Genomic DNA, 27997 nt, shown 5'->3' on the forward strand with positions numbered 1-27997 from the left:
TGATTTTAAACATTTTTATTTCCCCGACGGGCTTGGGGAGTATCCGGGTAATCCTCCTTGAGGAATCCCCGGTACAAACGGTGCATCCGAGCCACCTCGGCAGCGGGAGGCTGCTGCCACTCGTACCAGGGGTACCAGGCCTGGCCTGGCTCCCTCAGCGCCGGCGCCGGGGGAGTTTTGCCCACGGCCGCGTGTTGGTTGGAGAAATCCTCCTCAGGAACTGGCACAAAAGGGACCTGGAGCCACAGGAGACCTGGGGAGGGGAGATTGAGGGGTTTGGGAGGTGCCCAGCGGGGCTGGGAATGGTTAAAATTCAGAGTTTGGGGTTTACCGCGGTCCTGGGCCTGGGCGATGGCCTGGGAGAGGCGTTTGTGCTGCTTCATGCAGATCCCTGAGGAGACAAGGGACAAAGGGACACCCAGAGGTGACACCAAGGACACAAAGGTGACCTCAAGGACATAAAGGTGACCCTCAGGTGTGCCCTCACCTGTGTGGATGGGGTGGAAGATGACGCCTGAGTGGGGGCAGATGAACTGGTCCAGCAGCTTCACATTCTGGAAGGGGAGAAAGGGGTAAAAAAAGAAGTTAAATGAGGCAAAAAGAGGTAAAGGTGGGTAAAACCAGAGGTGAAATGGGTAAAACAGAGGTGACATGGGTAAAAAAAAAGGTGAAATGGGTAAAACAGAGGTGATATGGGTAAAAAAAAGGGGAAAAAAGGTAGAAATGGAGTAAAGAAAGAAAAAAAGGAGAAAACTAAAGGAAAAAGAGAGAAAGAAAATGGAAAAATAGTAAAAAAGAAAGAAAAGGGGAGCAGAAGGAAGAGCAGGAGCAGGGGCCAGTGCAGCCCCCCCAGATTTGCCCAAAAAACCCCCAAACTCACCCGAAAATCCACGAGCAGGTTCCGGTCCCGGCAGATGGGGCAGGGGTTCCCCACAGGCCTGCCCCGGCGCTGGGGGAAGGGAATGGGGCAGCTCCAGTCAGTCCCAGTAACCCCCAAAACCTCCCAGTGTCCCCAGAAGCACCATCAAGAGGCCTCAATTGTCCCCAGGATGCCTCCAGTGCCCCCTAAAATGGCACCTGAGGTGCCTCAAGATCCCCCAAAATGCCCTCAGTACCCTCCCCGTGCCCGCAGTGCTCACCAGGCAGGCCTTGCGGGGGCTCTGGGGGGGCACGGAGCCCTTGTGGTTGCGTCGGTAGCCGTGCCACACCGGCCTGTCCCCGTAGGTGGCCCGGTACTCTGCGTGGGGACATTTTTGTGGGGGGTTTTGGGGACTCCAAAAGTCCCCAGAAATTCCCCTCACACCCATCCCCACACAAACCAACCTTCGCTCTCCAGGTACTCCCAGGGCCGCTCCAGGTAGGGGGAGGGGGCGGCTGGGGGTCCTTGGGGGTCTCCTTGGGGGTCTCCTGGGTGCTGCAGAGGCGGGGGAGGGCCTGGGAAACATGGGTTATGACATCACAAATGTGATCAGAGCGATGACATCACACATGGGCTGGCCCCTCCCTTCCCTCTCATCGCCTGACCCTCGACAGTGGCGTCAGAAGAGGCGATGCCCCATGTGACATCACTCAAACAGGCATATGCGCGACGTGACGTCATCGCAATGCAGATAATGACGTAACGCCTCGGGGAAAGCCACGCCCCCTCTCCCGCATCCGCGCGCCCCCTAGCGGCGAAATTAAAACCCGTGACGTCATTCGCCCCGCCTTGCCCCGCCCCGCCCCGCCGCACGTGGCGCGCGCTGCCCTTTCCCCCTCACATCCCGATTTTCTCTCCCTCCTCGCTGAAATTCCCGGCGACCCCCTCCCACCGCTCCCCGCCCTCACCTGAACCCACCGCGGCCTCCTCACGCCGCCCGCCGCCCTCAGCGCCGCCGCCGCCGCCCAGGCCAGCGCCATCTTCCCGCCTCTCCCTCACGCCCCGCCCCACGCCGCTCCCTCACGGCGGGGCGGGGCGCCGCCATCTTTGTCGCGTGGCCACGCCCCTCTCCTTCAGGCGGCCGCGCCTGCGCAGCTCGCTCCCCCCGCCCTGGCCGAATTAAAACTGCGCCACACGGCCCGCGGACAATGGCGGGCGGCGGCCGCGCGTGCGCGGTACGGACCCTGCACAGGCGCTGTTCGGCCGCTCAACGGGCGGGAGGCGTGTCTGGCGCGCGGCGAAGGGCGTGGCGAGCGCGGGGCGTGGCTTCATATAAAAAGCCGCGCCGGGCGGCGCCCCCGCCATTCTGAGGTCTGGTGGAGGTGAAGTAAAGAGCTGCGCTGGGCCGGGGCTTTGCGGGCGGGGAAGGGGGCGCGGGGCGTTTTTCCCCCTTTTTTTTTGGCTTTGGGGGGGCTCTTGCAACGCCAAGCATCGTTTAAGTGGGGAAAAACGCGGCTTGCCCCGTCCCAGAGCCCCTCCGGGGCCGCCGCCGCCCTCACGTTCCCTCAAGAGCTGAGCGCCCCCCCACCCCTCCAAGGGCGTTTCCTCGTTATTTTTTTTTCCTTTTTCCCCCTTTTAAAGCTCTAAATTCTCCCCGGGGATAACAACTTCTAATCGTTTCGTGTCTTTTCTTCTTCGCTTCTAATTTCTTTTTTTCAATTTTTTTTTTTTTTTTTTTTTTTTATCGTTATGCCCATCCCCCACCTTCCCCCCCCTTTTATTTTTCCTTTCCCCCGCTCCAGGTTTGGTTGGTCTTGAGAGACGCCGTCGCCTTTACCACGAGAGAAAATACCAATACAAACAATACAAAATACAATACAAAACGCGAACAAAACAACAACAATATATAAATATACAACAAAGAGGGGAAGGAAAAAACCAGGTTTTCTCTCCCCCTTTGCCGTGAAGAGCCGCCGCAGCCTCTCCGTCCTTTGGACCGTCCTTGGAAGCCGTTCCAAACCCGAAGGAAACTGCCACTTTAAAAACATATTTCCCTCTTCTTTCCCCCCAAAAAACAAAGGCAAAACCCCCTTTTTTTCGAGCAGAAAAAAAAACCCAAGCTATTTTTTTTATTACTATTTTTTTTTTTGGTTTTCAGTTTAGCTCGATCCACTCCTTTAGGGCTTTAAAAAACAAACAAAACCCAAGGGAAAAAAAACCTTTAAAAAAATACCCAAAATACCCGTCAAGCTGCAAAAAAAAAGTTGCTGCGTTTTTTTTAAAGCCATGATTAAAATCAAACGAATTTTTTGGCTCTAACACCACCTCCAAATGCCAAAATCCAAACCTTGAAGCGCTGTCGGCTGAGAAAAAAAATTGGATAGTAAGTGTTGAATTTTCAGCAGGCTCCCCCCTTACCCTTTAAAAAATACAAGAAAAAAACCCTTTAAAAAGTTATTTGTTCACAAAGAGCAAAAATAATGGGAGGAAGAACCCCCACCCGGTGTGCTTGAGGAGGACGTGGGCTGTGCCTAAAGGTGGTGAAAATGGAAATTTTGGGGGGATTTCGGGACAAAAAAGCGGTTTCGGAGGAGGAGGAGGGGTCCACGAGCAGCTCCCACGGTTTAAAAAAAACAAAAATCCCGCAAAAAAACCCTCAAAACCCAAACCTCCCAAAAAGCTGGAAAATGGCCCCAAAACCCGGAAAAAAAAAGTCGCGCGGTGGGGGAGACGGAATTCGGGGAATTTGGGGAATTTTCGGGGCATTCCCGGCGAGCAATCTGTACATAAAGATTGCAAAAAAAAATAGCAAAAAAAATGGAAAAAGGGGGGGGAAAGGGAGGAAAAAACCGCGCGGGGCTGGGGGGGAGGGAAAGGTTTGAAATTACAAAAAAAACAAGCTGATTTCTTTCCTATTTTTATTTTTTAGGTGCCATTTTAGGATTGTTTTTTGCGCTGAGAAACGCGGGGTGGTTGGGGGTGCGAGGGAAGGTTAAATTCGGGGGGAATTTTTGGGATTCGGGTGAAATTCCGGTTGGGGGGTCGCAATCTAGCAATAAAGATTGCTAGGCAGGCCGAGCTTTGCCCAAATTCTGCATTTTTTCCCTCAGAAATTCACTTTAAAGCGTTCCCCCCCTTCCCCTCAGAGCCTTTCTAGGGCAGCTCCAAAATGGCGGCCGCGCTTTGTTTGCCCCAAAATCGCGGTTTTTTCCCTCGTTATTCTGCGGCTTTGGGGGTTTTTATTCCAGCTCTGACCCCCCCCGGTTATTTCTTAACCCCCCCCACTTGAAACTCCTTAATTTTGGGGGGAGTTTAACCCAAATCCTGGGGGTTTTTAGGATTTTTTGTGGGGGAAGGGTTTGCCGCGTTTCTCTTTGTCGCTTGTCTGTGTGTGTGCCCCCCCACCCCGCGCTTTTTAAACCCCCAAAAATTCCTCAAAAATGCCTGAAAAGTTCCTTTTAAACCCCCAAGTTTGGGTTTTTTTTCCCAGCTCTAAAATGGCGCCGAGGCCTCGTTGTTGATGCCCCTCCCACTGTGGGGCCCCCCCTTTAAAATTCCATTTTTTTTTACCCCCTCAAATCCCTTTCTGTTCCCTAAAATCCCTTTTTTAACCCCCCCTTCCACCCGCAGGACCCACAAAATCCTCTTTTTTTTCCCCTTTTTTCCACAGGATTTTTATTATTTTCTCTTTTCCTGCTTTTGATTTTTTTTTTGGGGGGGGGGGGATTTCAGGGGGGTTTTGGGGAATTTGGGAGTGTCCTGCAGCCTTTGATAACCTTGAATTTATCGTGACAGGGAAATGCTACCACTGGGCTTCACCCCCCTTTCCTCACACACACCAAAACCAACCAAAAAACAAACAAAAAAATCGGAATTTTGGGAGGGAGAGCACCCCCAAAACTCCATTTTTTTCCCGATTTTCAATGGTTTTGCCCCGTTTTTGCAGCTTAGGAAGCTTTACTTCAGCAAAGGGAGGGAACAGCCACAACCCGGGTAAGCAAAAAATAAATTTTTTTTTTTTTTTTTTGGTTTTTTTTGGGCTTAATTCCATTTCACGGCCTTTGGATCCAGGGTTTTCAAACATCCAAAATTCCTTTTTTTCCCCCCTTTTCCATCTCCTGGTGCATGCGGCAGTCGGGAGTTGGGCTTTTCCTCCTTTTTTATCCTCAAAATTTCACGGATTTGGGTAAAAACCCGCAGAGATCCCTCTTGAAAATTCCGATTTTTGATCAGTAAACCCATTTATTTGGCAGTAATTCCCCCCAAATTCCTCCTTTTTCTCTCCCCAGTGGTAGCATTTCCTATCTGGGGGGGCACGGGCAGCCTGCCTTAAAATCCCCCCCAAAAAATTAATTTTTTGGGGATAAAACGAGTCAAAAATGCTGTAAAATCCCAATTTTGGGGAGGGGGGGGTCAGGCCTTGACCCAGCCCTCAATTTAACGACCTGAGAATTGTGTGTTCCCCCCCCCCTTCAAAAATGGGATTTTTTTCCCTTTTTTTGGGGATTTTGGGCACCTCCAGCTCCTTTAAGGGGGAGCAGGCCCCAAAAATGAGAGGGGGGGGCCCCAAAAATCTTTTGGGGGAGGGGGATTTGCCCCTCCCCCACTGCTGGGACCCCCTCCCCCTTCATTGTTGGGGGGGTCAAAGGTTACAGTGAGAATTTGGGGTTAAATCTCCCAACTTTGGGGTTCCCCCCTCATTTTTGGGAATTTTTTTTTGGGGGTGGGGTTTGTGCTGGTTTAACTTTTTCTTGTGTCTTTGCAGAGGGGTGGCTTTGCTGACTCCCCCCTAATTAATCTCCCCTTTAGTTAATTAACACTGGGGAGGGGGGAATTCTTAACGACCCCCAGCTCTGGGTGCTGCCCCCACCTCAAAAACTGAGATTTTTTCACCTCAAAAATGAAGATTTTTGAGTGGTTTTAACCCCAAAAAACCTCCCCAGCTCCTTCCCCCTGCCCTCATTAAGGAAACTGGGTCATAATTAAGCTCTAATTAGTGGTGATTAATGATGTCAGAGCCTGAAACCCCCCCCAGGAAGGGGGGGGAGGGGCCCCGGATTGGGGTCAATGAGCGTCGGGTCATTAAGGGGGGGGTTTGGCCTTAATTAATGAGGTGTTAATTAATGGTTGGTTCATTAGTCAGAGGGTTTAATTATGGCCTGAGCTTTGGGGGAGGGGTGTGACACCCCCAAATGTGGCCCCTCCTTAAGTGGCAGCTCGTTAATTAACCCCTGGTTAATGAACCTTGGGGGAAGGTTGTGGTTGGAAAGCCCCCCCTGGACCCTCGTTCTGCTCGTTAATTAACAAAAAATTAATGAAATTATGAGGGGGAAAACTGGTGGCAATGACAGATTTTTGTCTCTTTTTGTTTTGTTAATGAGTTTAATTAACTTTTAAATTAAAAATTTGGGGGGGGGGGAGAAACTCGGGGTTTGTGTCCCCCCCAGGGTGTGACCCTAAATCCTGATCCCCAGTGTTAATATTTTAATTAGTTTCTTTATTAATTAATCAATGAGCTAATTGGAATGACATCAGAGGGGGAGGGGGGGCTGTGACTCCCCCTGGGTCCCTTGGGGGGGTCCCTGGGACATTTTTGGGGTCATTTTCCAGCTTTTTGGGATCATTTTCCAGCATTTTGATGTGAATTTCTGAGGTTTTGGAGTTGATTTCGCACTCTTGGGTTGAACTTCTCACTTTTACTGTGGTTTTCCATCATTTTAACGTCCATTTCCAGCTTTTTGGGCTGATTTTCCTGCTTTTTGGGGCCTATTTCCAGCTTTTTAAAGGATGATTTCCTGCTTTGTAAAGCTCTTTTCCATCTTGGGGGCAATTTCCAGACCTTTGAGGTTGATTTCCCATTTTTTAGTGTTGTTTTCCAGCTTTTTGGGGTGATTTCCCAGATTTTAGGGTTGATTTCCTCGTATTGGTGTTGTTTTCCAGCTTTTTGAGGTTGTTTTCCTCCTTTTTGGGGCAGAATTCTGTAATTTTGGGGTGATTTTGCAGCTTTTTTGAGGCCTATTTCCAGCTTTTTGGGGTTAATTCCCACATTTTAGGGTTGTTTCCAATGTTTTAGTTTGTTTTTTCCAGCATTTGGAGTTAATTTCCCTCATTTGGTGATCCATTTCCTGCCTTGCACTTTTGACTTCCTTTTTTGCAGGTTGATTTCATGAAGTTTTTGTGGTCGTTTTTCCACTTCTTTGGGTTTATTTCCATTTTTTAGGCTTGCTTTCCATCCTTTAGTGTAAATTTCTAATTTTTAGGATCAATTTCCCCGTATTTGGTGTTATTCCCCACCTTTTTTAGGTCGATTTCCTCTATTTTAGAGCTGATTTCCCTCTTTTTCCTCCCAGTTTTCTCTCATCTCTCATTTCACTCCCAGATTTTTTGCACACCGTTATTTTCTCACCTGCCCCCCACTCCTAACCCCATTTATTCCCTTTTTCTTCCCTTTTTCTTTTTTTTTTCCTCCCCTTTTTTCCTCCTTTTTCCTCCCCTTTTTCCTCCTTTTCCCTCCTTCCCTTTTTTCTCCCCTTTTCCCCCTTTTTCTCCCCCCTTTTCTCCCCCCTTTTTCCTCCTTATTTTCCTCCCCCCTTTTTTTTCCCCCTTTTTCTCCATTCTTCCCCCTTTTTTTCCCTTTTTTTCCCCCAAATTTTTCCCCTTTTCTTCCCCATTTTTCACCCCATCTTTTCCCCATTTTTCCCCATTTTTTTCCCCATTTTTCCCCAGTTTTTTTTCCCATTTTTCCCCAGTTTTTTTCCCATTTTTCCCCATTTTTTTCCCATTTTTCCCCAGTTTTTTTCCCATTTTTCCCCATTTTTTCCCTATTTTCCCCCTATCTTTTCCCCATTTTTTTTTTTTTTCCCCATTTTCCCCTATCTTTTCCCCATTTTTCCCCATTTTTTTCCCCATTTTCCCCCTATTTTTTCCCCATTTTTCCCCATTTTTTTCCCCATTTTCCCCCTATCTTTTCCCCATTTTTCCCCATTTTTTTCCCCATTTTCCCCAGTTTTTTTTCCCATTTTTCCCCAATTTTTCCCTTTTTTTCCAGGCTGTTCCTGCCATGGGCTCCGGCCCCATCGACCCCAAGGAGCTCCTCAAGGGCCTCGATTGTTTCCTGGGCCGGGATGGGGAGGTCAAAACCATGGATGGCATCTCCAAAATCTTCAGGTAAAACCCCAAAAACCTCCAGTTTTGGAGCTTTTGCACCCTTTTTTTTGCACTTATAGCCACTAATGGTTATTAATTACTGTTAATTAGCCTCATGAAGGACTCGCAGAAGATGGTGAGTCGCTGCATTTACCTGAACATCCTCCTGCAGACCCGGGCCCAGGACATCCTCAACAAGTAAGCACAGGGAAAATTGGGTTTTTCAGGGGATTTTGGGGAAATTTAAGTGGATTTGAGTGAGTTCGAGGTTTTCCCACCTAGATCTGGACAGAATTCCAACTTTTTCCCCTCAGGTTTCATCCTCAGGCCAAGCAAGCACATGGAAAAATGGCATTTTTGAGGGGATTTTGGGTGCATTTGGGTGGGTTTGAGGTTTTCCTGGCTGGATCTTTCCAAAATTCCAACTTTTTCCTCTCAGATTTCATCCTCAGGCCAAGCAAGCACATGGAAAAATGGCATTTTTGAGGGGATTTTGGGAAAACTTGGGTGCATTTGGGTTGGTTTGAGGTTTTACTGGCCGGATCTTTCCAAAATTCCAACTTTTTCCTCTCAGATTTCATCCTCAGGCCAAGCAAGCACATGGAAAAATGGCATTTTTGAGGGGATTTTGGGAAAACGGGCATTTGGGTTGGTTTGAGGTTTTACTGCGGATCCTCCAGAATTCCAACTTTTTCCCCTCAGGTTTCATCCTCAGGCCAAGTAAGCGTGTGGAAAAACGCGATTTTTGGGGATTTTTGGGAAATTTGGGTACATTTGTGTTGGTTTGAGGTTTTACTGGCCGGATCCTTCCAGAATTCCAACTTTTTCCCCTCAGGTTTCATCCTCAGGCCAAGTAAGCGTGTGGAAAAACGCAATTTTTGAGGGGATTTTTGGGAAATTTGGGTACATTTGTGTTGGTTTGAGGTTTTACTGGCCGGATCCTTCCGAATTCCAACTTTTTTCCCTCAGATTTTATCCTCAGGCCAAGTAAGCGTTGTGGAAAAACGCGATTTTTGAGGGGATTTTTGGGAAATTTGAGGTTTTCCTGGCCAGATCCTACCAGAATTCCCACTTTTTCCCCTCAGATTGCATCCTGCCTTAGTAACCACGTAGAAAAGTGAATTTTAGGCGGATTTAGACAGATTTTGATGGGATTTTTTTTCAATTTTGGGCAGATTTTGATGGATTCAAATTTTTCCCAGCCTGATCTGGACAGAATTCCAACTTCATTCCCTCAGATTCATCCTGACCTAGTAACCCCATTGAAAAGTGAATTTTAGGTGGATTTAAGTGGATTTTGAGGGGATTTTTTTTTTTTTTTATTTTTTGAGTGGGTTCAGGGGAAATTTTACAAATTAAAGGTTTTCCCAACTGAATCTGGACAAAATTCCCACTTTTTCCCTCACATTCACCCTGACCTAGTAATCACGTGGAAAAATAGATTTTTTTGAGTTTTGGGTGTATTTTGGCAGATTTTGATGGTTTTTTTTTTTTTTTGAACTTTGGGTGGATTTGGGCAGATTTTGACAGAATTAAGGTTTTCCTGTCTGGATCTGGACAAAATTCCCACTTTTTCCCCTCAGATTCATCCTGGCTTAGTAACCAACTAGAAAAGTTTATTTTAGGCAGTTTTACGTGGATTTTGATGGGTTTTTTTTGCATTTTGGGTGTAGTTTGGCAGATTTTGACAGGATGTTTTTTAATTTCAGGTGGATTTGGGGAGATTTGGACAAAATTGGACAAAATTCCCACTTTTTTTCCCTCAGATTCATCCATACCTAGTAATCAGGTGGAAAAATGGATTCATTTTGGATTTTAGGTGGATTTAGACAGATTTTGACGTGATTTTTTTTAAATTTCAAATGGATTTAGGGAGATTTGGACAGTATGAAGTTTTTCCTGTCTTGATGTGGACAAAATTCCCACTTTTTTTCCTCAGATTCATCCTGGCTTAGTAACCACGTGGAGAAATGACTTTATTTTGTATTTTGGGTGGATTTTGGCGGATTTTGACGGGGTTTTTTTTGAACTTCGGGCGGATTTGGGCAGATTTTGACAGAATTAAGGTTTTTCCTGTGGGCCTGGATAAAATTCCCGTTTTTTCCCCTCAGGTTCATCCGGATCGGGGGCTACAAGCTGCTCAACACGTGGCTGACGGGCTCCAAGGCCGCCAACAACGTGCCCTTCCTGCAGCAGCTGCTGCTCACCCTGCAGCACCTCCCGCTCACCGTCGACCACCTCAAGCAGGTCTGGCCCTTGGGGACACCTGGGGACACTCGGGTGGCACTTGGGGACATCACAGGTGGCACTTGGGGATGCTCAGAGTGGGTTTTGTCCCGCTCCGAAGTGATTTTTGTCCCATTCAAAGTGATTTTTGTCCCATTTAAAGTGATTTTTGTCCCATTTAAAGCGATTTTTGTCCCATTTAAAGTGATTTTTGTCTCATTTAAAGTGCTTTCACGTGTTTGGGCACATTTAAGGTGGCATTTGGGGACCCATTCAAAGTGGTTTTTGTCTCATTTAAAGTGATTTTTGTCCCATTTAAAGTGATTTTTGTCTCATTTAAAGCCCTTTCACAGCTTTGGGGACACTCAGGTGGCACTTGGGGACACTCAGAGTGGGTTTTGTCCCATTTAAAGTGATTTTAGTCTCATTTAAAGTGATTTTAGTCCCATTTAAAGCGATTTTTGTCCCATTTAAAGCGATTTTTGTCTCATTTAAAGTGATTTTTGTCCCATTTAAAGTGATTTTTGTCCCATTTAAAGTGATTTTTGTCCCATTTAAAGTGATTTTTGTCTCATTTAAAGCCTCAGCTTTTTTGTCGCATTTGGGGACACTCAAAGTGGGTTTTGTCCCATTTAAAGTGATTTTTGTCCCATTTAAAGCGATTTTTGTCTCATTTAAAGCCCTTTCACAGCTCTGGGGACACTCGGGTGGCACTTGGGGACATCACAGGTGGCACTTGGGGACACTCAGAGTGGCTTTTGTCCCGCTCTAAAGTGATTTTTGTCTCATTTAAAGTGATTTTTGTCCCATTTAAAGTGATTTTTGTCCCATTTAAAGTGATTTTTGTCTCATTTCAAGCCCTTCCAGGGGCTTTGGGGACACTCAGGTGGCACTTGGGGACACTCAGAGTGGGTTTTGTCTCACTCTGAAGTGATTTTTGTCCCATTTAAAGTGATTTTTGTCCTGTTTAAAGTGATTTTAGTCCCATTTAAAGTGATTTTTGTCCCATTTAAAGTGATTTTTGTCTCATTTAAAGTGATTTTTGTCTCATTTAAAGTGATTTTTGTCTCATTTAAAGTGATTTTTGTCTCATTTAAAGTGATTTTTGTCCCATTTAAAGTGATTTTTGTCCCATTTAAAGTGATTTTTGTCCCATTTAAAGTGATTTTTGTCTCATTTAAAGTGATTTTTGTCCCATTTAAAGTGATTTTTGTCCCATTTAAAGCGATTTTTGTCTCATTTAAAGCCCTTTCACAGCTCTGGGGACACTCAGGGTGCATTTGGTCACAAAGTGTTTGCCATTTAAGTGGGACACTTAAAGTGGTTTTTGTCCCATTAAAGTGATTTTTGTCTCATTTAAAGTGATTTTTTGTCTCATTTAAAGTGATTTTTGTCTCATTTAAAGTGATTTTTGTCTCATTTAAAGTTTTTTGTCATAAGTTTTTTTTTTTTTTTTAAGTATTTTTTATTTAAATTTTTAAAGTGATTTTTGTCCCATTTAAAGTGATTTTTGTCCCATTTAAAGTGATTTTTGTCTCATTTCAAGCCCTTCCAGGGGCTTTGGGGACATCACAGGTGGCACTTGGGGACACTCAGAGTGGGTTTTGTCCCATTTAAAGTGATTTTTGTCCCATTTAAAGTGATTTTTGTCCCATTTAAAGTGATTTTTGTCTCATTTAAAGTGGTTTTTGTCTCATTTAAAGTGATTTTTGTCCCATTTAAAGTGATTTTTGTCTCATTTAAAGCCCTTCCAGGCTGAGGCCTTGACATTGGTAAGATTTTTGTCTCATTTAAAGTGATTTTTGTCTCATTTAAAGTGATTTTTGATTTAAAGGGGTTTGCCCTTTTGTCCCATTTAAAGTGTTTTTGTCCTGTTTAAGATTTAAAGTGATTTCTGTCTCATTTAAAGTGATTTTTGTCCCATTTAAAGCCCTTTCACAGCTCTGGGGACACTCAGGTGGCACTTGGGGACACTCAGGTGGCACTTGGGGATACTCAGAGTGGGTTTTGTCCCGATTTTTGTCCCGTTTAAAGTGATTTTTGTCCCATTTAAAGTGATTTTTGTCCCATTTAAAGCGATTTTTGTCTCATTTAAAGTGATTTTTGTCTCATTTAAAGTGATTTTTGTCCCATTTAAAGTGATTTTTGTCTCATTTAAAGTGATTTTTGTCTCATTTAAAGCCATTTCACAGCTCTGGGGACACTCAGGTGGCACTTGGGGACACTCAGAGTGGGTTTTGTTATTTAAAGTGATTTTTGTCCCATTTAAAGTGATTTTTGTCTCATTTAAAGTGATTTTTGCCCCATTTAAAGTGATTTTTGTCCCATTTAAAGTGATTTTTGTCTCATTTAAAGCCCTTCCAGGGCTTTGGGGACACTCAGGTGACATTTGGGACCCCAAGTGGCTTTTGTCACCCTCGGGTCCCCCCAGGGGCGGCTTTGGTGTCCCCAGTGTCCCTTTTGTCCCCTCCCTGACCCTTGGTTTCCTCTGCAGAACAACACGGCCAAGCTGGTGAAGCAGCTCAGCAAGTCCAGCGACGATGAGGGTGAGCAGGGACCCCCCAAAATCCCCCTGAGAACCCCTAAAAATCATCCTGGGACCCCAAAAATCCCCAAAATTCCCCCTGGGAACCCCCAGAATCCTCCTGCGACACCCAAAATTCCCCCTGAGAACTCCAAAATTCCCTCCCAGACACCCCAAAAAACCCATGAGCGCTCCCAAAACCTCCCTGAGAACCCCAAAATGCTCCTGGGACCCCCAAAATCCACCTCAGACCGCCCAAAAAACCCTGAGACGCCCCAAAATTCCCCTGAGACGCCCAAAATCCCCATGGGACCCCCAAAATCCCCTACGAGCCCCAGAACCTCTCCCCAGACCCCCCCCAAAACGTCCTGAGAACCACAAAACTCCAACCCCAAAGTCCACCTCACACCTCCCAAAAAAACCCTGAGAACCCCCAAATCCCCCTGGAACACCCCAAAAAACCCTAGGAGCCCCAAAACCTCCCTCAGACCCCCTGGGATCCCCTAAAAACCCCTCAGGACCCCAAAAAATCAGCCCAGATCCCTCTGAAACCCCCAAAACCGCCCTGAAATTCCCCAAAACTGCCCTTGGACCCCCCCAAAACTCCTCTAGGTCCCACTCCCCACCCCCTGCTTGATTAATGGCTGATTAATGACTGATTAATTAATGATTAATTGTTAATTAACCCCTCAGAGCTCCGCCGCCTGGCCTCCATCCTGGTCAGCGACTGGATGGGGGTGATCCGCTCCCAGAGCAGCTCCCAACCCACAGGTGAGCTCCCAAAAAACCCCAAAATTCTCCCCAAAAACCCCAAAATTCCCCCAAAAACCCCAAAATTCCCCCAAAAACCCCAAAATTCCCCCAAAAACCCCAAAATTCCTCCCAAAAACCCCAAAATTCCACCCCCAAAAAAAAATCCCCAAATCCCCTCACCCCTTTTCCCACCCCCAGAACGGGATAAAAAGAAGAGGAAAGAGGAAAACAAAAGCAAAACTCCCGTCCCGGAGAAGCCCCAGGAGACCAAAAACGAGGCCAAAAACGAGGAAATTCCGAAAAGAAACGGGAAAAACCCAAATCCCTGCGGACCACGGCCCCCAGCCACGCCAAGTTCCGCTCCACAGGTGAGATTTGGGGCATTCTGGGGGGATTTGGGATGGGGGTTTGGGGTGGTTTTTGGGAATTTAGGAGTGGTTTTTAAGGGAAATTTGGCTTGGTTTTGGGAATTTTGGGCTGTTTTAAGGGGGTTTGGGGTGGTTTTTTGGAGGGGGAATTTGTGCGTAAAGCTTTTTGGGGCTATGTTTGGGAGAATTTAGGGCTGGTTTAAAGGGAATTTTGCCGGGTTTTGGGAATTTGGGGCTGGTTTGGGAATTTGTGCTAAAACTGGGGCTAATTTGTGGGAGGATTTGGGCTGTTAGTTTTTGGGCTAGCGTTTAAAGATTAATGGCTATTTGAGATGAGTTTGGGTAATAAAATTTGGGTTTTGGACTTTGTGGAATTTGTGCTTATTTGAGATGAGTTTGGGGTTGACAATTTTGGAAAATTCAGAGCTCAACCTCCATTGAGGTTTTACTGATTTGGGGCCGTTTTTGGGGTGGTTTTTGAGCCATTTGGGGATTTTTGGGGCTGGTTTGAGGATTTTTAACCCTTTTTTCCCCTCAGGGCTGGAGCTGGAGACGCCGTCGCTGGCGCCGGTGAAGAAACTGAACTCGGCCTCGTCCGACAAATACAGCCTGAAACCCGTCCCTGTCAAGAGGCAGAGGTGGGCTTTGGGGCAATTTCAGGCAATTTTGGGCACTTCTGGGATTTCAGAGCAGTTTTGGGGTCTCGGGGCTGCTTTTTGGAGCTGATTTGGGGGAATTTTGGGGGTTTTGGGGCTGGTTTGGGGCAATTCTGGAGACGATTTCAGGATTATTTTGGGGTGGTTTTGAGGGTTTTTTTTGGGGAGGATTTGGGTTTTTGGGGGGTTTCTGGGCCATTTTAGGGGGCTGTTTTGGGGATGGTTTCAGGACAATTTTGGGGGCGCAATTTTTGGGCCACTTCTGGGATGGCTTTGGGGTCATTTTAGGGGTGGTTTCAGAGCTTTTTAGGGATAATTTTGGGTCTATTTTGGGGACAGTTTTGGGGTTACTTTGAGGCCATTTTGGGAGGCCGGTTCTGGGGTTTTCGGGGATAATTTCAGGGCTGTTTTAGGTGAAATCTCGGAGGTTTTGGGGTGGTTTTTGGGGCGTCCTGACCCTTTTTTCCTCCCCCAGTGCCCCAACAGCCCCTGGGGAGGCTCCTCTGGCAGAGAAGAAATACAAACCCCTGAACACGGCCCCGAACGCAGCCAAGGAGATCAAAGTGAAGATCATCCCCCCGCAGCGTGAGTTTGGGGCCATTTTGGGGATTTGGGGCATTTTGGAACACCCTGATGACGTTTTGGGGTTGTTTTGGTGCCATTTTGGGGCTGATTTTGGTTTCATTTTGGGTTCATTTTGGTGCCGTTTAGGGTTTGGTTTTGGGGCCATTTTGGTGACAATTTGGGTGATATTTGGGACCTTTCCAGGGGAGACTTTTGGTGCCATTTTGGGGGCACCCGGGTTCCATTTGGGAGTCATTTTTGGGGACATTTTGGGTGGTTTTGGGTGGTACCTGGATCGGTCATTTTTGAACCGATTTGGGTCCCATTTGGGGAAAAAATTTGGGTCCAGTTTTCAGGGGTGATTTCAGAGCCGTTTTATGGTGGATTTGGGATCCTTTTTAGGGCAGACTTGGGCACCATTTTAGGGGCAGTTTGGGCACCATTTTGAGACAGGTTTGGGACCCATTTTGGGGTGAATTTGGGATTTTTTGGGATCCTTTTTAGGGCATATTTGGGCACCATTTTGAGGCAGGTTTGGGACCCATTTTGGGGTGAATTTGGGGGTTTTTGGTGACCTCTCTGTGCTCTCCCCAGCCATGGAAGGTCTCGGGTTCCTGGACGCCCTGAACTCAGCACCCGTCCCCGGCATCAAAATCAAAAAGAAGAAGAAAGTTCTGTCCCCAACAGCAGCCAAGGTGAGGGACATTTTGGGGACATTTTGGGACATTTTGGAAAAATTTGGGAGCCATTTTAGGGATACCTCAAGTCCCTTTTTTGGGAGCACTTTGGAAGTTATTTTAGACACACTTTGAGGGACTAATTTGTGAATATTTTGAATAATTTTTTTGGAAACACTTTTGGGGTCATTTGCAGATCATTTTTGGGGCAACTTTATTTCACTTCTAAATAATTTTTTGGGGACGGTTTGTGGACTTTTTGGGGGCCATTTTGTGGAAACTTTTGAGTCCTTTTTGGGGATATTGAGTCTATTTTTGGTGAACACTTTGGTGGCCATTTTGTGGCCTCTTTGGCTGCCATTTTGTCCCTTTCTCTGGGACAATTTGGCTGCCATTTTGAGAGTACCACAGACGCCATTTTGTGAACACCTCATGACCCATTTTGGGCACACTCTGGGAGCCATTTTGTGAACCCTTCATGACCCATTTTGGGCACCCTTGGGAGCCATTTTGGGCACACTTTGGGAGCCATTTTGTGAACACCTCATGTCCCACTTTGGGCACACTGGGAGCCATTTTGGGAGCCATTTTGTGAACACCTCATGACCCATTTTGGGCATGCTTTGGGAGCCATTTTGGGCATGCTTTGGGAGCCATTTTGGGCATGCTTTGGCAGCCATTTTGGGCATGCTTTGGCAGCCATTTTGTGAACCCCTCATGACCCATTTTGGGCACACTCTGGGAGCCATTTTGTGAACACTTCATGTCCCATTTTGGGCACAATCTGGAAGCCATTTTGGGCACGCTTTGGCAGCCATTTTGTGAACACCTCATGACCCATTTTGGGCACGCTTTGGCAGCCATTTTGTGAACCCCTCATGACCCATTTTGGGCACACTCTGGGAGCCATTTTGGGGTAGAACCCCCCTGTTCTGACCCACCTCATGTCCCCCCAGCCCAGCCCCTTCGAGGGGAAGCCGGCGCCGGAGCCCAGCACGGCCAAACCGTCGTCGCCAGAGCCGGCGGCCGCGGAGCCCATGGACACGGATCGGCCGGGGACGCCGGTGCCGGCCATCGAGGTGCCCGAGCCCATGGACACCGGTACGGACTGGCGGCACTGGGAGGCACTGGGGACGCTTTGGGGATGGTTCGTGTGGGGTTGGGTTGGATTTGGGCTGTTTAGGGTCAGTGTGAATGGGATTTGGGACGATTTGGGGCTGTTTGGGAGAGTTTAGAGTCAGTTTGGGTGGGATTTGGGCTAATTAAGGTCAGTTTGGATGGGATTGGGAGACTTTAGGGTGGGATTGGGACAGTTTGGGTGAGATTGGAGTCGTTTAGGGTCAGTTTGGGTGGGATTGGGGCTGTTTAGGGTCAGTTTGGGACAGTTTGGGTGGGATTAGGGCCGTTTAGGGTCAGTTTGGGTGGGATTGGGGACAGTTTAGGTGGGATTTGGGCTGTTTAGGGTCAGTTTGGGTGGGATTGGGGCTGTTTAGGGTCAGTTTGGGACAGTTTGGGTGGGATTAGGGCCGTTTAGGGTCAGTTTGGGTGGGATTGGGGCTGTTTAGGGACAGTTTGGGACAGTTTGGGTGGGATTAGGGCCGTTTAGGGTCAGTTTGGGTGGGATTGGGGCTGTTTAGGGACAGTTTGGGTGAGATTGGGGCCGTTTAGGGTCAGTTTGGGTGGGATTGGGGCTGTTTAGGGACAGTTTGGGACAGTTTGGGTGAGATTGGGGACAGTTTAGAGTCAGTATGGAAGAGTTTAGGGTGGCTTAGGTTCACTTTGGGTGGGATTGGGGCTGTTTAGGGTCACTTTTGGGGGGATTTGGGGCCATTTTAGAAGCACTTTGAGTCCCTTTTCGGGACCATCAGCTGCCATTTTGAATCCCCCCCCGGCCCGTTTTGGTGTCACTTTGCCCCGTTTCAGGCCCCATTTCACCCCTCCCCGGGTGCCATTTTGGGCTCAAACTCCCCATTTTTGGCGTCCCCCTTTGCTGATCCCCCCTGCTGTCCCCTCAGGCTCCTCAGAGGCAGGGGGTGACCCCAAGGCCACCGATGTCCCCTCCGAGGGGGGCCCGGCCCCGCGCAGGCCCCGCAAGAAGAAATCGGTGTCATGGCCTGAGGAGGGGCGGCTGCGCGAGTACTTCTACTTCGAGCTGGACGAGACGGAGCGAGGTGAGCCCCAAACGGCCGGAATTCACCCCAAAATCCTGGGAGAACCGCTTTGGGACCGTTTTGGGATTGTTTCAGGGCCATTTTGTGGGAATCTTTGGGCCCAAAGTGTCCACAAAATGGCACCATTTTGTGGGACCCTGTGGGCGCCATTTTGAGATCGTTTATGGGGCACATTTTGTGGGAACACTCGGTGTCGTTTTGGAGTCATTTTAGGGACAGTTTGGGTTCCTTTTTGGGGACATTTTAGGGGCCATTTTGTGGGTACTTTGGGTGCCATTTCAGGAAGCTTTGGGTCCCTTTTTGGGAGCAATTTGTGTCTGTTTTTATGGGACACTTTGGGCTCCATTTTGTGGACACTTAGGGACCCTTTTTGTGGACACTTTATGTCACTTTTTGTGGACACTTTGGGCTCCATTTTGTGAACACTTTGGGTCCCTTTTTGTGGGCAATTTAAAACCCTTTTTGTGGACGCTTTGGGCGCCGTTCTGTGGACACTTAGGGACCCTTTTTGTGGACACTTTGGGCTCCATTTTGAGGACACTTTGCGTCCCTTTTTGTGGGCGATTTAAAACCCTTTTTGTGGACACTTTGGGCTCCATTTTGAGGACACTTTGCGTCCCTTTTTGTGGGCAATTTAAAACCCTTTTTGTGGACGCTTTGGGCGCCATTTTGTGGACGCTTTGGGTCCCTTTTTGTGAACCCTTGGCTGCCATTTTGAAACATTTCCAACCCAGCCAATCCATAACAAAACAACCCCGAGATTTCTTCCCACTGATCCCAACCTTCCCCCCTGGCAGTGAACGTGAACAAGATCAAGGACTTTGGCGAGGCGGCCAAGCGGGAGATGCTGAAGGACCGGCACGCCTTCGAGACGGCGCGGCGCCTCAGCCACGACTCCATGGAGGAGAAGGTGCCCTGGATCTACCCCAAGGCCCTGGAGCTGCCGGCGCCGCTCGTCATCCCCGGCAGCGGCAGCCGCGAGCGCTTCACGCAGGCCGAGAGCGTCAAGGGCATCCTGCAGGAGATCTTCCTCTCCAAGGAGAGGTGAGCGAGGGGGAATCTGGGGGGATTTGTGGGGAATTTGGGAATTGGGGCGTGGCAAATCCCATTTTGGTGATGGGGAATGGGGGTTTGCAGTGTTCGGAGTCCAACGTGTCAGGGGGTGGTGAGGGTGATTTGGGCGCCATTTTGTGATGGCTTTGGACACCATTTTGTGAGGGATTTGGGTGCTGATTTGTGAGGGCTTTGGGCACCATTTTGTGAGGGCTTTGGGCGCCATTTTGTGAGGGCTTTGGGCGCCATTTTGTGAGGGCTTTGGGCGCCATTTTGTGAGGGCTTTGGGCGCCATTTTGTGAGGGCTTTGGGCGCCATTTTGTGAGGGCTTTGGGCACCATTTTGTGAGGGCTTTGGGCGCCATTTTGTGAGGGCTTTGGGCACCATTTTGTGAGGGCTTTGGAGTTGATTTTGTGAGGACTTTGGGTGCCGTTTTGTGATGGCTTTGGGTGCCATTTTGTGAGGGATTTGAGGTCAGTTCCATGAGGGCTTTGGGCTCCATTTTGTGAGGGCTTTGGGAGCCATTTTGAGGATGATTTCAGACAGTTTTTAGGGAGGCTCTGAGTCTTTTTTTAGGAACACTTTTGGTGCCATTTTGGGAATTATTTCAGGAACATTTTGGGCGCCTTGTTTGTCACTTTGAGCCCTTCTTTGGGGAGACCATTTTGGGATCACTTTGTGCCGCTTTGGGTGCATTTCTGGACCATTTTGAGGGATACCCAAGCTTGTGGAGAATTCAGTATTTCTGGCGCACACAGAACTGGAAAACCTAAACCTGGAAACGTGGGCTAGGAAACCTTTGGGCCCCCACTGAGAAAAAATGAGAAAAAAAGGAAAAAATGGGGAAAAACTGAGAAAAGGGGCAAAAACAAGGGGAAAATGGGGGTAAATGGGAAAAAATGTGAAAAAGAACAAAAAGAGGGGGGTAAATGGGGAAAACAAAAAGAGAAAAAAGGTCAAAACTTCAGGGAAAATGGGAAAAAATCAGGAAAAAAATCAGAAAAAAAGGGCAAAACCAGGGAGAAAATGGGAAAAAATTAGAAAAAATCCTTTGGGATCCCAGAAACCCACTGAGCTTTTTCCACCCCCTCAGCATTCCTGACAGCCCCCACGAGCCCGACCCGGAATCCTACGAGCCTCTCCCACCCAAACTCATCCCCTTGGACGAGGTAAGCCCTGAAAAAAAAAACCGCAAAAAAAAAAACCCACAAAAAAAAAAGTTTAAAAAAGCCAAAAATTCCATTTCTGACCCCCCCCCATTTGTGCCTCCCCCACAACCAGGACTGCTCGGGCGAGGACGGGGCCTATCCCGAGGGGCTGGATCCCGGCGCGGCCGCGGCCTCCCCGGAGCCGGGCGCGGGGGCCAAGCTGCCCCCGGTCCTCGCCAACCTCATGGGCAGCGTCGGGGCGGGCAAGGGCCCCCCAGGAGCCCCCCAAAACGCCCCCATCAACATGCAGGAGATCCTCAGCTCCATCATGGTAACCCCCCAAAAAATGGGGCACCCCAAAAGTCTGGGGAGGGTGGGGAGAAGCAGGGCGGGGTGTCACATGTAGCTGAAGGGGGGTGGGGGGGGGTCCACCCCCATTGTGGGAATCCCAAAATTGCGGTGGGAGGGGTGTTAAATCCTGGAGGTTACAAATTTGAGGTTGTAAATGGGGGGTCACCCCTGTCCTTTGAACCCCAAATTTGGGATACCTCGAAATCTGGGGGAGGGGAGGGATCATAAATTGTGGGCATCAAAAATTGGGGGATCACCCCCCCAAAATTTGGGCATTCTGATTTAGGACGCCCCAAAATCTGTGGGGTCACAGCTAGGGGGTATAAAAGGGTGGAACCCCCATTCTCCCCTTTCCCTCACTGTGGCTTTTTCCTGATTCCCCCTTTTTTCCCTCATTTTCTTTTTTCCTTCTTTTTTCCCCCTTTCTCCCCCCCTTTTCCATATTTTTCTCTTTCTTTATTCCTGGTTTTTCCCCATTTTTGCCTGGTTTTTGCCCCTTCTTATTTCTTCCTATTTTTGCCCTGTTTTTCCTCTTTTTTCTCATTTTCTTCCATTTTTGCCCCTTTTTCTCATATCCCCCCTTTTTCCCCTAGTTTTGCCCTTTTTTTTTCATTTTTCCCCCATTTCCCCCCATTATTTCCCAATTTTCCCCCCGTTTTTCCCATTTTTTCTCTTTTTTCCCCCATTCCCCCCTGGCTTTCCCCCGTTTTTCTCCTTTTTTCTCATTTTCCCCCCATTTTCCCCGTTTTTTCCCATTTTTTCTCATTTTCCCCCCATTTTTCCCCGTTTTTTCCCATTTTTGCTCATTTTTTCCCTTATTTCCCCCGTTTTTTTCCCATTTTTGCTCATTTTCCCCCCATTTCCCCTGTTTTTTCCCATTTTTTCATTTCCCCCCTTTTTCCCCGTTTTTTCCCATTTTCCCCCCATTTTCCCCGTTTTTTCCCATTTTTGCTCATTTTTTCCCTTATTTCCCCCGTTTTTTTCCCATTTTTGCTCATTTTCCCCCCATTTTCCCTGTTTTTTTCCCATTTTTTCTCATTTTTTCCCCATTTTCCCCGTTTTTTCCCATTTTTTCTCATTTTTCCCTTATTTCCCCCGTTTTTTTCCCATTTTTGCTCATTTTCCCCATTTCCCCGTTTTTTTCCCATTTTTGCTCATTTTCCCCCCATTTCCCCGTTTTTTCCCATTTTTGCTCATTTTTCCCCCATTTCCCCGTTTTTTTCCCATTTTTGCTCATTTTCCCCCCATTTTCCCCATTTTTTCCCATTTTTTCTCATTTTTTCCCTTATTTCCCCCGTTTTTTCCCATTTTTTGCTCATTTTTCCCCCATTTTCCCCGTTTTTTCCCATTTTTTCTCATTTTTTCCCTTATTTCCCCCGTTTTTTCCCATTTTTTCTCATTTTTTCCCTTATTTCCCCCGTTTTTTCCCAATTTTTGCTCATTTTCTCCCCGGTTTCTCCCCTCAGGGCGGCCCCAGCAGCCACAAGGCCGAGGAGCTGCTGAAGCAGCCGGACTACTCGGACAAGATCAAACACCTGCTGGGCAACCTGGGCAACCAGCCCCCAGGGGGGCCCGGGGGAGGTGAGGGACACCTGGGGACACCGGGGGACACTTTGGGGACACTTTGGGGACACTTTGGGGACACTTTGGGGACACCTTTGGGGACACCTGGGGGACACCTGGGGGACACCTGGGGACACCCTGGGGACACCTTGGGGACACCCTGGGGACACCTGGGGACACCTTGGGGACACCTTGGGGATACTCGGGGACACCTGGGGACACCTGGGGACACTTTGGGGACACCTTGGGACACCTGGGGACACCTGGGGGACACCTGGGGACACCTGGGGACACCTGGGGGCACACCTGGGGACACCTGGGGACACCTGGGATCACCTGGGGGACACCCGGGGGACACCCAGGGGACACTTTGGGGACACCTGGGGACACCTGGGGACACCCTAGGGACACCTTGGGGACACCTGGGGACACCTGGGGACACCCAGGGGACACCCAGGGGACACTTCGGGGGACATTTTGGGGACACCTGAGGACACCTTGGGTACACCCTGGGGGACACCTGGGGACACCTTGGGGACACCCTGGGGGACACCTGGGGACAATGTCCTGGGGTCCTGGCAGGGACAATGTCAGTGGCCCTCTGGGCTTTTGGGGACACCCCTTAATTAGGGACACATTTGGGGACATTGTCTCCAGTCCTAGGGGGATATTGGGGACAATGTCCAAGGCTTTGGGGACACCTTGGGGATCTCTAAATGTCGGTGTCCCCTTACAATGGGATCTCTAATTTGGGGTCACCCCTAAATTTTGGGGTCTTAACCTGGGGCAGGTGCCCCTTAAATTTTGGGGTCTCTAAATTGGGGACACCCCCTTAAGTTTGGGGTAAATTTGGGGGTCTCTAAACTGGGACACCCCTTAAAATTTTAGGGTAACTTTGGGGGTCTCTAAATTGGAGAATCCCCCATAAATTGGGGTAAATTTTGGGTCTCTAAATTGGGGTGATCCCCTTAAATTGGGGTAAATTTGGGGGTCTCTGAATTAGGGACACCCCCTTTAATTGGGGTGACCTGGGGGTTCCTCTCCCCCCTCAGGGGATGTTTTGGGGTCCCCCTGACTCATTTTTTTTTGTTTTTTTCCCCCATTTTTGCAGTTCCCCACGGGCTGCTGGGCCCTGGCCCCATGAACGGCTTCCCCCCCCCCAAGATGCAGCACTTCCCCCCGGGGGGGCCCATGCCGGGTAAGTGCCCCCTCCCCAAATTACCTAAACCCTGAAAAATCCCCCCAAAATCCCCCCAAAAAATAATAATAAAAAACCCCACAAAAAGGACCCCTAAAATAAAAAAAATTCCCCCCAAAATTTCCCCAAAAATTCCAAATAAATCCCCCCAAAATAAAGAAGTTGCCCCAAAAAATTCCACAAAATTGCCCCCCCAAAAAAAATCCCACAGAAATTAAAAAAGAAAATACCAAAAAAATCTCCCAAACTCCTCCAACAAAAAAAAAAAAAAAATCCCCAAAACATTCCACAAAAAAAAAAAAAAAAAAACCCAAACTAAAAAGAAGTCCCCAATAATCTCCCGACACACCCCAAAATCACCAAAAAACCCCAAAAAAATCACAAAAAAACCCCAAAAATAAATCCTCAAAAAATCCCCCAAAAATAAAATACATCCCCAAAAAATCTTGCAAAACCCCTCCAGAATATCTCAAAAAATGTCAAACAAATCCCCTGAAATCCACCGAAAACCCCAAAAATCCGCAAAAAATCCGCAAAAATATCCGCAAAAAATCCCCCAAACTCCTAAAAACCCGCAAAAAATCCCCCAAAAATCAGAAAAAAATCCCCAAAACTCAAAAAAAATCCCCACCCCAAAAAATCCCCAAATCTCCTTTTCTAACCCCAATTTTCTCTCTGTTTTTTTCCCCCGCAGGTCCCCACGGCGGCGGCGGCGGCGGGGGGGGGGGCGGTCCCGGCCTCCCCCCGGGGCTCCCGGGGGGTCCCCGGATGTTGGGGCCGCCCCCCCCCCAGCGCGGCGGGGGCGGCGATTTCTGGGGGGAGGGGCCCGACGGGGGTGGGGGAGGGGGCGGCCTCCGCGGGGGCCCCCCCAACGGAGGAGGGGAATGCGGGGGGGGGGCGGCGGGGGGCCGCCCCCTCCCCGTTCCACCGCCCCCGCCGCGGGGGGTCGCGGCGGTGCCGAGCCCCCCCCCCCCTTATCGCTGCCGGGGGGGGGGCGGGGGGCAGGAGCGGGGACCCCCCAATGGCGGCGGCGGCGGGGGTCTCGGGGGGGCCCTCCCCCAACCCCCGGCGGGCACGGCGAGCACGGCAGAGACCACCCCCCCCCCCGGGGCCACGGCGGAGGCCACGGCGGAGGGAAATTGGGGGGGGGGGCCTGGCTCTGGGGGGGGCCCGGCCCCGCTTGGGAGGGGCCCGTGGGTGCCCCCCCCCCCCCCCCCCCCCCGCCTTTCCTGCCCCGCTGCAGGGGGGCGAGCCCCTCCCCCACCCCTCACCACCCCCATGCACCCCCCCGAGCACCCCCCCCCCGGGCCCTGGGGGAGGGGCCACGACTGGCGCAGACCCCCCATGGGGCTCTGAGGAGGGGGAGGGGCTGAGACCCCGCCCCCCCTCCCCGGAAAATTGGTGTGATCCCCCTCCCCCATCCCAAAATGGCTGCGGGGTGAAAGGGGCGGAGAGGGACCCCCCCCCAAAATGGGGCTGAGAGGGACCCCCCCCCAAAATGGGGCTGTGGGACCCCCCCCAAAAAAATGGGGCAGAGAGGGACCCCCCCAAAATGGGGCAGGGGCAGAGAGGGACCCCCACCCAAAAAAATGGGGCAGAGAGGGACCCCCCAAAATGGGGGTGATGGCGGTGAGGGACCCCCCTCAAAAGCGGCACTGAGGGGTTACCCTGGGAAATGGGGAGGGGTCTCCCTAAAATATGGGGAGGAACCCCCCCAAAATGGCTCCAGGGCAGCGAGGGACCCCTCCCCAAAATGGGGGTGATGGCGGTGAGGGACGTCCCCAGAAATGGCCCCTGAGGAGTGCTGGGCTCGCCCTCAAAATGGCTGAGGACCCCCCAAAATTTGCTGGAGGGCGGCGAGGGACCCCCGCCCCAAAATGGCTGAGGGACCCCCGCCCCAAAACGGCTGAAAGACCCCCAAAATCGGGAGCGACCCCCTCCCCAAAACGGGGCCCGGCCCCTCTGGGCGGCTGTGGCGGGAGGGGCCGCGGGGCATGCTGGGAGTTGTAGTTTGGCGGTCGGTTGCGAGCAGGGCATGCTGGGAATTGTAGTTTGGCGCCTGTAAAGCGGCTGTGAGGCATGCTGGGAAGGAGAAGGGTGTGGCAAGCCGGCCGTAAAGGCCGCTGGGAGTTGTAGTTTTTGGACTTGTGGCCACAGGCGGTGCTGGGAGTTGTAGTTTAAGTCGTGTGAGGGGAGCAAGGGATGATGGGAGTTAGGAGCAGCTCCTAACTGGAGGCCGCTGAGGCCTGGTGGGGGTTTGTATCTGCCCTGTGAGGGGCTGCAGGGGATTCTGGGAACTGTAGTTCACCCTGCGGGGGCATCAAAGCATGCTGGGAGTTGTAGTTCAGCCCCAGGTGTGCTGCAGGGTTTAACAGAAGGGCCAAAAACCAGGCCTAAGGAGGCCTCTGGCGCCTGGTGGGGCCTAAACCCGGTGCTAACGCCACAGCAAGGGGTGCTGGGACAAAAGTCCCACAGCTGTGGGCTGCGAGGCATGATGGGAGTTGTAGTTCAGCTCCAGGGGTGATAAAAGCCAGTAAGAAGAAAGAAAAAAAACAAAAAGGGGTCAAACAAACCTTTCCAACAAGCCAGCAAGGGTGGTGGGGTTTTTTTTTTTTTTTTCTTTCAAAACGCGCGAGGGCTGTAGTTCCTCCATCGATGAGCAACAAAGGATGCTGGGAGTTGTAGTTTGGCCCATAAGGGCCCAAAACCGATCCTGAGGACACCCCTGAGGCCTGGTGGGGGCCTAAGCCTGTCTTCAACAGCAAGGCATGCTGGGAGTTGTAGTTCTGCTCCTCTTTCATTGGCAAGGCATGCTGGGAGTTTTTGTGGCTCTGCTGAGCGGCAGGGACTGCTGGGAGTTGTGGTTTGTGTGGTTTTTGTGGTGCAAAGGATGCTGGGAGTTGTAGTTCCAGGATCAGAGTCTCCCCCAAAATCCACCCAGCCCCTCCCAATTTTGGGACAGGGACCTCGCTGCCCCCTGGCCCCAAAATCCCCATTTTTTACCCCATTTTTTTCTGTTCCGTCCTTTTGTCCTCCCAGGGCTCTTCCAGAACTGTTTTGGGGCTGGGGGTTCATCCCCCTCCCCATTAAACCCTCAAATTCCTCCTTAAAAACTGCAAAATCCTCCTTAAAACCTCAAAATCTTCTTTAAACCCCCCAAAATCCCGTCCCCATCCTTTTCCTGCCCCATTTTGGGGCCATTTTTCATTATTTTGGTGTCAGGGCTTCATCCCCTTTAAGCCTCCAAAATCCTCCTTAAACACCCCAAAATTCTCGTTAAATTCCCCAAAATTCTCTTTAAGTTCTTTAAAATTCTCTTTAAATTCCCTAAAATTCTCTTTTGATGCCCCTTTTTAACCCCTTCCCACCCTTCCTACTCGTCCTCCCACAGCCGCCATTTTGAAGCTGCCCTGGTGCCACTTTTGGGGCATTTTAGGGCAATTTTGGGGTCAGGGGTTCATCCTCTTCACCTTTACCCTCCAAAATCCCCCTTAACCCCCCAGAATCTCCTCAAACACCCCAAAATCCTCCTGAAATTCCCCCAAAATCCTGTCCCACATCTTCCCCAAGGAGCCGCCATTTTGAGGCCTTCCCGAGCCTGCTCTGGGGCCATTTTTGGGGCCATTTCGGGTGATTTTGAGGCAATTTTGAGCTTGGTTTGGGGTCAGGGGTTTATTCCCCTCCTCTTTAAACCCCAAAATCCTCTTTAAACACCCCAAAATCCACTTTAAACCCCCCGAATTTGTGTCCTCATGCTCCTCTCCCTCACAGAGCTGCGCCGCCATTTTGAGGCCGTCCTGGAGCCATTTTAAGTCATTTTGGGGCCATTTTGGGCCATTTTGGGGTCAGGGGTTCATCCCCGTCTCCTTTAACCTCCAAAATGCTCTTTAAACCCCCAAAATCCTCTTTAAACCCCCCAAAATCCTCTTTACACCCTCAAAATTTGTGTTCCCGCCCTCCTCTCCCTCACAGAGCTGCCGCCATTTTGGGCCCATTTTGAGGCCGTCCTGGAGCCTTTCTGGGGCCGTTTTTGGGCAATTTTGGGCCATTTCAGGGTCAGGGGTTCATCCCCTTTCCCTTGAACGCCCTAAATCCTCCTCAGACCTCCCAAAATCCTCCTGAACTCTCCAAAATTTGCGCTTCCCCACCGTCCTCACCCAGACGCCATTTTGAGGCCATCCCGAGCCCGTTCCGGAGCCATTTTGGGGCCGTTCTGAGAGATTTTTGGGGCTGTTTTCAGCTATTTTGGGGCCAGGTGTTCACTCCCTTCCCCTTGAACCCCCAAAATCCTCCTCAAACCTCCCAAAATCGCGTCCCCACCATGCTTCCCCAGCCACCATTTTGAGGCCGTCCCAGCCGCCATTTTGGGGCCGTTTTGAGCAATTTTGGGGCCGTTTTGAGTCTGAGGGGATGAATTCCCCCCACTTTTCCTTGAACCCCCAAAATCCACCCCAAACCTTTTTAACCCTTTCCTCCCCTCCCTCCTGCTGAACACACCCCCCCATCCCCATCCCCCGGTGCCGGGGTTGCCCCGGGCCGTTTTTGGGGCCGTTTTGGGCCATTTTGGGGCCGTTTTGGGGCCGGGGGCCGGCGCCTGACGCGACGCCCCCCCTTTTGTCTCCCCCAGACATGTCGAGCCGCGCCGTGTGCCGCCACTTCATGCTCAAGGGCAGCTGCAGGTACGAGAACAACTGTGCCTTCTACCACCCCGGCGTCAACGGGCCCCCCCTGCCCTGAGAC

At 49.9% G+C, this 27997-nt stretch overlaps 2 protein-coding genes across 2 annotated transcripts; one reads left to right on the plus strand and one right to left on the minus strand.

The window, feature by feature from the left end:
* Position 1: 1 nt before the first annotated feature.
* On the minus strand, positions 2 to 2224 carry MRPS18B (mitochondrial ribosomal protein S18B). The gene is made up of 8 exons (XM_030970610.1): positions 2103 to 2224; positions 1828 to 1934; positions 1324 to 1434; positions 1140 to 1237; positions 881 to 949; positions 488 to 554; positions 332 to 391; positions 2 to 253 (listed from the first exon to the last, which is right to left on the minus strand). Exons 1-8 carry the CDS (start codon positions 2222 to 2224, stop codon positions 6 to 8), a joined length of 882 nt encoding a protein of 293 aa, XP_030826470.1. The 3' UTR covers positions 2 to 5.
* Positions 2217 to 27994, plus strand: PPP1R10 (protein phosphatase 1 regulatory subunit 10). The gene is given in 21 exon segments (XM_030970611.1): positions 2217 to 2241; positions 2662 to 3242; positions 7908 to 8026; positions 8117 to 8203; positions 10117 to 10252; positions 12726 to 12777; positions 13449 to 13526; positions 13707 to 13798; positions 13801 to 13876; positions 14415 to 14514; positions 15008 to 15117; positions 15691 to 15791; positions 16730 to 16874; positions 17789 to 17944; positions 18742 to 18988; positions 20091 to 20166; positions 20279 to 20476; positions 21963 to 22077; positions 23171 to 23257; positions 23952 to 24092; positions 27885 to 27994. Coding segments are annotated over 19 exon segments (2214 nt in total). The 5' UTR covers positions 2217 to 2241; positions 2662 to 3242; positions 7908 to 7919.
* Positions 27995 to 27997: the final 3 nt, after the last annotated feature.

The sequence above is a fragment of the Camarhynchus parvulus genome, unplaced genomic scaffold (genome assembly GCF_901933205.1).
Source record: "Camarhynchus parvulus unplaced genomic scaffold, STF_HiC, whole genome shotgun sequence".
Lineage (NCBI taxonomy): Eukaryota > Metazoa > Chordata > Aves > Passeriformes > Thraupidae > Camarhynchus > Camarhynchus parvulus.